General features: G+C 35.7%; 1 protein-coding gene and 1 long non-coding RNA gene across 2 annotated transcripts; one reads left to right on the top strand and one right to left on the bottom strand.

Moving 5' to 3' along the window:
- Window positions 1-1,769: 1,769 nt before the first annotated feature.
- On the bottom strand, window positions 1,770-9,493 carry LOC138896515 (uncharacterized). The gene is made up of 2 exons (XR_011409827.1): window positions 8,937-9,493; window positions 1,770-2,021 (listed from the first exon to the last, which is right to left on the bottom strand). It is a non-coding gene; the product is annotated as an uncharacterized lncRNA (long non-coding RNA).
- Window positions 6,672-7,892, top strand: LOC138895054 (uncharacterized). Its single transcript, XM_070179787.1, has 3 exons — window positions 6,672-7,026; window positions 7,115-7,233; window positions 7,332-7,892. Exons 1-3 carry the CDS (start codon window positions 6,672-6,674, stop codon window positions 7,791-7,793), a joined length of 936 nt encoding a protein of 311 aa, XP_070035888.1. The 3' UTR covers window positions 7,794-7,892.
- Window positions 9,494-11,810: the final 2,317 nt, after the last annotated feature.

Raw genomic sequence — 11,810 nt, 5'->3', positions numbered from 1 at the left:
ACGGTCAAACCTATGAATCTTACAAACCTTCAAATTTTTAATTTTCGCCAAATAGAATCAAATCAAGCTAGGGACCTCCAAATCCAAATCCAGACATATGTCTAGGTCCAAAATTACCATACAACCCTATTGGGACCATCAAAATACCATTCCGGGGTCGTTTACATAAAAGTCAAACCTCGGCCAATTTTTATAACTTAAGCTCCCAACCTTGGAACTAAATGTTTCAGTTTATTCAAAATTTTTCCAAAACCTAACCAACCATCCCGCAAGTGACAAAATAACAAAAGCATACGGGAAGCAACAAGTAGGGGAACGGGGCTCAAATACATAAAATGACCGGCCGGATCATTACAATCAGATAAGTCAGCAAGAATAAATAAAAGATGAACAACTCCAGTAGTACATATCAGTAATGTGAATCATAACAACAAGAGTAATAATTATGATTCTAAGAAACTAATGATCAGAGCATAATCCTTACACCGAGTCTACATTGTTGCACCCTATTTTGCACAGGTCAAAATAAAATACAATTTGTGATTTCTCTGAGATTGATAAAAGAAAAGTCGCTGCCTAATATTTAAAGATATAATAGGGTACCTATAAGTCTATAAAGATCATTATCCTAATGTTCCACTAAACCAATGAGAATTTGAGTAAGAGTTCTAGTTAATTCTAAGTGAAAGGTGTTAGGCATCCCTTAAAATTTACATAAAGTAGTTTCTTAAAATTTAGGCTAAGTATGTGGAAGGAATTGTTTATATCCTAATTAATTTTTAAGTTACTAAGTGGGTTTTATACGAAAACTTATATAAGTGATGAAGTATTTACTAAAAAACTGGATCTACAAAAGATGTGTTTGGTTTAAAATAATGTTGCATGACTTAGTTGAAAAATGAAGATTTATTTCGAGGATGTAGGCTTGTGTTGATGCTCGAACCTTTTGTGTATCAAATGGGATATGAAAATGAGTTGTGCCTTGGCCTTTTTGAAGATCGTTTGGCATAATTATTTTAATTTTTCAAAATGATTATTTATCTTTATGAAATCCGGATTTGATTTGTATTGTAGAGTTGCTACCCTTTCCAAAAATGTTTGGGCCGTCGAGTTTTGCCTAAGTAGTTCACTTGAAGACTTTTTCCAAAAATCATTCTTTTCGTTTGAATTATGCACGTAAAATTCGTTAGAAAATACAATTTGGTGATGTGCTTAGCAATTGAAATATATGTTTAGATTACGAGGATTACTAATCTTATGAGATGTCAGATTACGTTACCTCTTGTCCTATAAGGTTAATCATCTTAGAGTCGCATCTAAATAATCACAAAAAATGAAAGGACATATAATATCAATGTTAGTCTTTCAAATACAATACCTATATAAAAACAGGCCAATGACATATAAAGTAAGGGAGGGAATTAGCTCTGGTATTGGGCTGACAATTAGTCAGGCCCAATTTAGGCAGTAGCTAAAACTTCCAACGGACAGCAGACGTAAACCAAGGAGGCAGCCCAACTCAGTGGCTTAGTCATGGGACAGAGTTCACCATGAACTCCACAAGCCAATTGATTCATGCAAAGAAAGAGGAGAATTTCATTAGCATTTGCATATGAGACATATAATATACAGAATCATGAAAAGAAAATATAAACATAGTCTACAGAATAAAACTAAGTAGAAATTTGAACGACCCAAAATTCAACTAGTCGTGATGGTACCTAACCCAACTCGCTAGGTAAGCCCAATAATAGTCAACACAGTTCTAATAAAATAAAAGTGAACAACAAATGATATAACCGAATTCCATACAATATCCCAAGGACTGATAGTACAACTCATGAGCTACTAAGACTGGATTTTTGCACAAGCTGATATGAACTAAATACAACTTATGTTTGAAATGTACATAAACGGAACTCAACTCTAAAACTACCCAGGGACAAGTGGAAGCTAAATCTGAAAGGCAGGTACATATCCAGTGTCAGCTCCCATCATCCACCGCATCTCAGCTCCAAGATCTGCACGCAAGATGCAGAAGTGTAGTATGAGTATAACTGACCTCATGTACCCAGTAAGTATCTTGACTAACCTCGGTGAAGTAGTGACGAGGCTTTTAGGTTAAAAGATACTCATTGATATAACCTGTGCAGTAGAATTTGCAATAGAAACAATACTAGAACGTAGCAGAGAAGAGTACAAGAACAAATATGCGAAGCAGTAAATGATTACCAAAAGAGTCAATAATTATCAATATCACAACCAATCCTGCGATGACCGTCAGACTATGTTAGTAAACCTAGAACTTTCATAGTGTGAGAAATATACTCAAGATATCAAATCAAATGATACGGTAACACCCTTCGTGCGTTTATCACATCCTCACCAAATATATGAATGTATTTCAAATCAAATGACATGGCAACACCCTTCGTGCATTTATTTATTCCTCATCAAGAATATGCATAACAGTACCAACCAGGTGAAAAAAATACCAATAATGGTAACGACAAAGTGGAAAGTATACATGTAGCATTAACGAACAAGGCAGCGCATATGGACAACGGTAACAGAATAGGTGAGAGGCATAGAAGTAATGATAGCAATTAAGATAAGAGAACATAAATTTCACTAACTAACATGGTAGAAAGCTTATATGAAAGTGCAACAAATGAGAAATGGCATAAATGTAGATATAACAAATAGGAAGAAAAGCATGATCTTTATAAGCTAAGTAAAATAGAAGGCATGGATAACTAACATGGTAGAAGGCTTATACGAAAGTTCAACACATGAGAAATGGCATAGATATAGATATAATAAACAAGAAGAAAAGCATGATCTTTATAAGCTAAACAGATAGAAGTATGGATAATACAACAACAATTTAGGTAGAGGACAAAGACAGAACAGCAACGATAAGTCACATAGCAAACATAGGTACAATAGTAACAACTCAAGATAAAGGCATAAATGTATACACAAGAAAAAGACATCACAATATAATGCATGTCTCTTTTCCTCGCCTGCACAAAAATACTCTTCGTACCATGAACACATGATAATATAAAAATAATGGCACGACATCACCCTTCGTGCTCTCATCCTCGCATGATAATGTAAATACAATGGCACAGCATCACCCTTCGTGTTTTACTCTCTTCCTCACATGATAATATATATGAAATGGCATGGCATCGCCCTTCATGCTTTACACTCTTCCTCACATGACAATGTATATGCAATGGCACGATAAACAAACTTTCAGCAATAGAGGAGGCCCAATGTGATGTCTTAACTTATATCCACATGACACACTTTAAGAATTCAGATTAGTGTAAGTACAGACAATTTCATAATAACACAGATATATCCTCAAACAATTATTAAGAATTGAATCACAGACTTAGGTCAAATGCCATGAACAATCAAAGTCCTAATACATGCTTCAATTTTGACAGTATCTTTAGTAGGTTAAAGTACATGGTGTAGAGCTATATTATCACAGACTGATCATATCGTCCCAAAATTTTAAAGAAAACTTTAATATGGCTCAGAAATCAATTCAGGATCATGCAATTCATCTACATAATTCTTTGGGGATCACTGCCCCAAACAATAGGATAAGAGAGATTCACACAGTAAAGATTGGCAATCATATATTCCTATGAGCATGTTTGTCATGTTAAAGATGATTTCTAGTTTAAGGTATTAACTATAGTTTTACAATAAGTGAACCTTTTAAGCATGCACTCACTTATTAGGTTCCTAGAAGATATAACACTTCACTAAGATTAGACAAGAACACAACAATGACAAGAATGGCCTTCCACACCTAGCAAGTCTAAACCATCATGAATCAGGAATTACAGGAAGCCCAAACAATCTCAGGATTGTCATTTAACAATAGTCAGACACTTAGTTCAAGATCACTCTTTTACTGAGTGTTAAGTAATCTAGGTTAAGTAAATTCAGATTTGAAAGTAATCCCATAAAGAAGTCATGCTAATAGTAAATAACAGAAGCCATCAACAAGGTAATCAAATCATTTGGTTTTAAAGCAAAGGTCTTATTGGCATGATATCTACAATATGATAGTACATAGCAAGAAAGATAGAATTTTTAACCAAACTATCAAATAACCTAGAACCAGTGTTTAGAAAAGCGATCGCTTCGTCGCTTTAAGCGCGAAGCGACGCGACGCGACTTAGTGTCGCTTCTAGCTGCCTGAGGCGACTCGACCGAGGGAAGCGCACGCTTCAACGGAGGAATCGACGAAGCGACGAAGCGAGTAAAGCGACGAAGCGATCGCTTCTGTTAAAAAAGCGCAGAGGGCCCTTTTTTTTAAAAAAAAACTTTGGGTCTATTTTTTAATTATACAAAACAGACCCTAAATTGACAAAAATTGGCCATTTCTTCTTCTCTCTTCTTCGATCGAGGTCGACCAAAGCCTAGGGTTCAACTTCATCGACATTGCTGACCAATCCAGGTAATTTTCTTCTTCTCTTTTTTTTCTTTCTTCTTTCTTTCTTCTTCTTGCTCCCGTCAGATTCTGCTTTTTTTTCTTTCTTTTTCCTTCTTTCTTCCTTCTTCTTCTTCGTTTATCTCTGAGACTCTGACAGTCCAGTTTGCACTGTTCAGACTTCAGCGTCTTCTTCTTCCTTTTATCTCTAACCCATTTTATTTTTTCCCCCCCTTTTATTCTTCTTATTTATTACTTTTAATATGTATTTTAGTTTATAAAATTAATTATTATTTATATATGTTATATTTTTCAGTTTATTTGATTTTTTTAATGTATATTTCAGCATATAAAATTAATTATTATTTATATATGTTATATTTTTCAGTTTATTTGATTTTTTAATGTATATTTCAGTATATAATATTAATTATTATTTATATATGTTATATTTTCAGTTTATTTGATTAATTTTATATGTATTTCATTTTAGAAAATTAATTATTATATATATATATATATGTTATATTTTAGTTTATTTGATTTTTTTAATGTATATTTCAGTATATAAAATTAATTATTATTTATATATGTTATATTTTTCAGTTTATTTGATTTTCTTAATGTATTTTTCAGTATATAAAATTAATTATTATATATATGTTATGTTTTCAGTTTATTTGATTAATTTTATATGTATTTCATTTTAGAAAATTATATATGTTATATTTTAGTTTATTTGATTTTTTTAATATGTATTTCGGTTTATAAAATTAATTATTATATGTATTTTCAGTTTATTTGATTATGTATTTTCTTATATCTTAATAGGGATTTCAAAATGTCTCAAAGATCGAAAGATAAAGACCCGGCTTGGCGATATGGCGATAGAGTTAATGAGAAGAATACAAATATTGTATGCAAGTTTTGTAACAAGATTACAACGGGTGAAATTTATCGCTTTAAATTCCATCTTATTGGTGGCGATAGAAACGTCACAAGTTGTCCGAAATATCCACCGGAGGTGAGGGATGAAATAAAGAATTTTGTTGAGAAGAAGAAGGAGCAAAAAAATTAAATGAGTCATCAACCATTGGTGACCAATCTTGATGATGATGGTGATGATGATATTGAAGAATTGTCACTTCCAACAAAACGGGGAAGAGAAGCAATCTCTTCAAGCCATGGATCGACGGATACGAGTAGGACTAAAGGTCCTATTGATTGCTATTTCCCAAAGAAGCCGGAAGGAAAGAGCGGTAGAAAAGATGTACAAAAAATTGCTAAGGACATTTTGAGGGATCGTGCAGTTAGAGCTTTTGCACGATGGGTCTATGATGCTGGGCTCCCCTTCAATTATGTCAACTATACTGACACTTTTGGAGACTTTATTGAGGCCGTTGGTCAATACGGACCTGGAATGAAGCCTCCTACTTATCATGAAATCAGAGGTCCTTATCTAAATAAAGAAGTGGAGGAGACTAATAAAATTGTGAAGGAACATAAAGTTGCGTGGAACAAGTATGGCTGCTCCATTATGATGGATAAGTGGACGGCAAGAACTGGAAAAATGATTATTAACGTGTTGGTGAATTCTCCCAAGGGAAGTTTGTTTCTTGAGTCCATTGATGCTAGCGACTCATCCACTGACCACATCAAAATGTTCACCTTGTTTCAGAACACCATTGAAAAGACTGGCCCAAGAAAAGTTGTTCAAGTGGTCACTGATAATGCGAGTGAAAATGTGAAAGCGGGTGGCATGGTGGAAGGAGCGTACAAGAATGTCTATTGGACTCCATGTGCGGCTTATTGTATCAACTTAATCTTCGGGGACATTTTCAAGGAAAAACCCTTCTCTACAGTTTTTGGCCAGGGCGTTAGGGTACATTCTTATATTTCTCAGCGGCCCTTGTTATTGAATATGATGAGAAGATTCACCGGACAAAAAAATTTGGTGAAACCGGGCAAGACAAGGTTCGCCACTGCTTTCTTGACTTTACATAGTATCCACTTGCAAAAATCCAATTTGAGAAAGTTGTTCACTTCAGAGGAATGAAGCAAGAGTAAATTTGCAAAGGAAAGTACAGGGAAAGATGTTGCACGCATTATTCTTTCTTATTCTTTTTGGAATAATGTCCTTCATGCTCTTAAAATTGGTGGCCCTTTGGTTAAAGTACTCCGTTTGGTGGATGGGGAGCAAAAACCACCAATGGGCTACTTCTATGAAGCTATGGATAGGGCCAAGGAGGTTATTCAAGCATCATTCACTGATGAGCAGAAATATGCAAAGGTCTTTCAGATCATTGATGCAAGATGGAGTGAGCAACTTCATAGACCTTTGCATGCAGCTGGACTTATTCTGAACCCGTCACTCTTTTATGATCAGCATGAGAATAATTCATTGGCTAGAGAAGTGTGGACAGGATTCCATGAGGTTGTTATCAAGTTGACCCCAGATGAAGACATGCAAGAAAAGATAGTAGATCAGCTTGCTATTTACAAGGCAGCTGAGGGACTTTTTAAGCTCCGACTTGCTATTAAACAAAGAAAGACGAAATCGCCAGGTGACCAAGTCCTTCTATATTTTATAGCTCTAACTTTAATGTATTTTTTATACTTATTAACTCTTGAATTTTTTTTTCACTTCTATAGTTGAGTGGTGGGACCAATATGGTGTAGAGACTCCGGATTTACAGACTTTCGCCATCAGAGTTCTAAGTTTAACTTGTAGCTCATCCGGATGTGAAAGGAACTGGAGCGTTTTTGAACACGTGAGAAATAAAAAGAATTATTTCGTGTTTTGAGATAAAGTAAATTATAACTCAATTGTCCCAACTCCTACTAATTAGTTGACATATCTTGTTTGCAGATTCATACAAAGAAGAGGAATCGACTAACCTTGAAGCGCCTCCATAATCTAGTGTTCATAAAATACAATAGAGCATTGAGGCGTCGCTACAACCACCGCAACCTAATTGATCCAATTCTTTTGGACAATATTGATAAGGCTAATGAGTGGCTAACCGGAGTCCCCGAAAATTGTGAAGATGAAGAAGTATTTGAAGGCGATTCTAATTTCACTTGGGGTGATGTTGCGGTTGCTAGTGGAGTTGGGGAGAATCCTTATGGTTTAAGGGGGAATACTTCAAGTTCAAGCTCGATTAGGAAGGGAAAAAGTGTGGCTACTACAAGTCGATCCCTATCCCTAATTGATGAAGATGAAAGTAATCATGAAGAGGAAGAGGAGGGGGAGGAGGAAGATGACGAGCAATATGAAGATAATAGAGGAATTCAAGATTTTGACAATCTTGAAGAAGAACAAGAAGAGTAGAAGAATAAGAGGTTGATTCTAGTAATTTAGTAGCTTTGATTTTGACAATTTGAACTTTTTGATTATTTATAATTTTATATTGTGTCTTTGCAAGGTTTACATTATGTTTTATAAGAATTGCGCTTCACTTTAATAAAGCGTGCACTTCGCTTTTGAAGCGAGGCGAGCCCTTGTCGCTTTTTTGCGCTTCTCGCTCTTAAAAACACTGCCTAGAACAACAATACACAATCAATAGGCCAGACAGTGTTTCCTTATGTCATTAAGGTATTCTAGGTATGGTTTCCCTTAAAAATAGAGTTACTAAACATATTAGGACATGTATTCAAGTTTCATTACATGCTCTATATTCATGTTAGCATGATAAACAAGACTACTGCTAATAAGACTTCAATCTGTCAAGTATACTAACAAGAGAGGGCATGCATACTACTAATGAAAGACACCAATTAGCTAACAAGATAATGTAAGAATCTGAACGACTAACAACAAAGAACCAGTGGCTAAGCAGAAATGAACATAAGAAACAGGATTCAGTGGTCACCAAGAGGCATTTGTTAGCTAAACAAAACAACATAGGAGACAAACATAAGTATTAACAGGGAATATCAATTAGTTAAGTAGAAATCAACACGAGCGGCAAAACATAATTGAGAGAAACATGATGACTAAATGAATAACATGAGAGAGAGAGAGAGTAGACAGACAATTAAGAGAGAAATATCATATAATCAAATAGAACAACCTGAGAAAAACTATAAAAAATAAACCTGACTAGTTGAAGTAATATTAGAGGTCTACTGACCTTCCTTGGGGCAGAAAACAAAGTAGTTACTCTTAGTCGTTTAAGAACCAGTACTCACCACCAACAGAAACGAAAGAAAGAAAAGATGTTTAGGAAAATTCACTGAATACTTAAAGAAATTTAAAGTGTAGAGCATTTACTGGGGTTTTTTGGTAGTTGTGTGAGTTGGTGAGGGAATTAAATCCCGATATTTATAGCTACGATTGGGGCATTAGGGTTTGCCTTTGAATTTTAAAAATCAGTAGAAGACATAAATTGATGATGAGCACTGATGAAATTGTATGACGAAATCAAATTATAAAATAAGAAATCAGAAGGGGAAACTAGGGTAAAGATTTTACCTATTAAGAAATAATGATCGAACTATCCGTTTGAGGCCAACGGGCCGTTGGACAAAGCTGATATCCAGATGTCCCTTCGTTTGACTTCTGGATCGTCGTATGACATAATGAGGTAGGCGAATCCATAGAAATCTGGAATGCACGCCATATATTGATGGCAATTTAAACAAAAGAGAGATGAAATGATGAGATTTAGGCTTTTCACATTTGGGTTAGGGTTTCAGGTTTGAGGTTTGAAAATAGGTGATGGAAAGGGGAAATATTCTGCTGGATTCTTGGCTTATTGGGGAGAATAATGAAGTTGCAGTTGTCTCTTAGTGACATTGCACTAATTTGTGCAAGGTTTCAGAGATTTACAGGAGTGAGAGTTTGAAGAGGATAAGAGAAGAAAGGGGAAAGGGGGCGGCTGGTGAATAAGAGTGTCTCTAGGGTTTGGGGGGTTTGGTTAGTTTAAAATGGGAGAATGATCCTGGGCCGTTGGATCAATTAGATCAACAGCTCAGGTTTTTTTGTCTGTAAAATAAAAGGAAAAATAGTTATGGGGACGAATTAAGAGCTGTTGGATTTTGATCCAACGGTAGAGATAAGGACCAACGAAATTTTAAAAAAGAGTAAAAACGTAAACAATCTGGTTCATTGAGGGATTTGATAAACGGTCCAGATTAATTATATTTGTTTTATGAGGGATTTTGGAGGGGTGACGTGGCGGAATGGGATTGATGGAGATGGGATGACGCGGATTGCCAAAGGGGAATGGGTAGTGTGGGCTTGGCCGGGTCATGGGCATTTTGGGCAAGTGTTTGGGCCAAATTGGTTGGGTATTGAGGTAAAATTGGAATTAACTTCATGGACACTTTAATTAAAACCCATAAATTGCAATTGTAGCCTATTTTAAATATGTCACGACCCAATTCTCACTATAGATCGTGATGGCGCCCAACATCATTGTTAGGCAAGCCAACAGTGAACTATCAACTTAATTATCCATTTTTATTATTTTTGGAATTATGGGTTTTATTAAGTAAAGTAAATTAGGCTTAGAAAAACATGGAGATATAAAGCATTAATAAAAACATAAAATTAAAAGGTGACAATAAAAGATAAATATCATAACCATCTACTAAAAATTTCCAGAACCCAGTATCACAAGTACATGAGCATCTACTAGGGAGTATAATACTAATACAACCTCTGTTTGGAATATACAATAGACAGGATAAAATAACTGAATATGATGGAGACTCTGTGTGATGCAGATCGTATTCATGGAATGCATATCACCATAAAGTTCCCTCCGTAGTTGCGCCTATGCGCCTAGATGACCACCAACAATACATGTCTTAGTACCTGCACCTTTGGTGCAGAAGTGTAGCATGAGTACGTAAATCAACGCGAACCCAGTAAGTATCTAGCTTAATCCCTAAGAAGTAGTGACGAGGGGTCGACATCGATACTTGCTAGTGGTCACATAAATCAAGTGTAGTAAAAAGTAGACAAGCAAGAAGAATGGTATGTAAATAGTGAAAACAGATATGGGTACATAATACGATCCCCAACTGAACAGCAAACACAAGGTCCTCAAATACCAGATACTTCCTAAAATGGAATACGTAACGGTCAATACCAAATCAACGATCACGTCTCAAGTTAGGAAAACTCATAATACACTAACTCTTTATCACATATTTTGCCCGATTATGCCGAGGCAAGCGACCCGATCCCATAAGAGGAAAGGCACGAATTCTTGTTGTAGCGTATGGCCCGATCCCAGCTGAGGCGTTTTGCCCAATCCTATAATCGTGTACACTGCCGAGGGTCGACCGGCACAAACCGTAGATGCATCTCATATTACTTCCGAGGAGAACGGCCCGATCCAATAATGATATTGCTAAGGCGTTCAGCCCGATCCCATAGGAATAGTGAAGATTTGACGGGTCATTGGCCCTACTCCCGAATATATGTGCGAGTTGTGAAATTCAGGAAACTTTCACACAAATACGTACAACACGGGAGAAATCCGTAAAAGGAAGTGTAATCTCTACTAATATCAAGTAGCTCACCATATATCACAAATCATAAGTCCGATTATTTACACAAGTCTAGTCTCAGGAAAGAACATAAATTAAAGCAATTAAACAGGCAAGAATCACTAAAATATTGCATTTAAGGTATGATGTGAGTCTAAATCTACCCAGACCTAATTAGGAATTCTTACATACGCACGGACACTCGTCACCTCATACGTGAGTAGCCCCACAACATGTAGCACATAGCAAATATAATACATACGGGATAAATTCCTCCTCAGAAGGTTAGACATGAGACTTACCTCACTCCGAAATTCGATAATCGGCTCCAATGCCTCTCTAACACCTCAAACCGATGCCAAACGATTTGAAACTAATCAAACAATGTGAAAACCAATTAAAATATACTCCAATATCCATAATTTAACAATTAGAAAGAAATTTCCAACTCCTCACGAAAAGTCAACAAAGTCAACCCCCGGGCTCACGCGCTCGTATTTCGAAAATTATCGAAAATAAATATTACCCATAACTTATATAGTATATATCAAGATAATCATCCAAATCAAGGTTTTACCATTTCACAACTTTGGAGCTCAAAACCCAATTTCAACAATCCAAACACGGATAAAAATGATAACCAATGAAAATAATCATGGAAAAACATAAAAATAAAGGTTAGATATTTACCCTCTTGTTGAGACGAGAACAACGCCGTGAACATCACCTCAAACGGAACTCTAGAACCCATGATATGCTCAAAATACTAAAATACTCGGTTTAAAACACTACCCATGTGATTTTTGCTCATCACCTTCACGGGATACTTTTGCGTTCGCGAAGAACA

The sequence above is a fragment of the Nicotiana tomentosiformis genome, chromosome 7 (assembly GCF_000390325.3).
Source record: "Nicotiana tomentosiformis chromosome 7, ASM39032v3, whole genome shotgun sequence".
NCBI lineage: Eukaryota > Viridiplantae > Streptophyta > Magnoliopsida > Solanales > Solanaceae > Nicotiana > Nicotiana tomentosiformis.
This window is presented reverse-complemented; position numbering and strand designations above follow the sequence as displayed.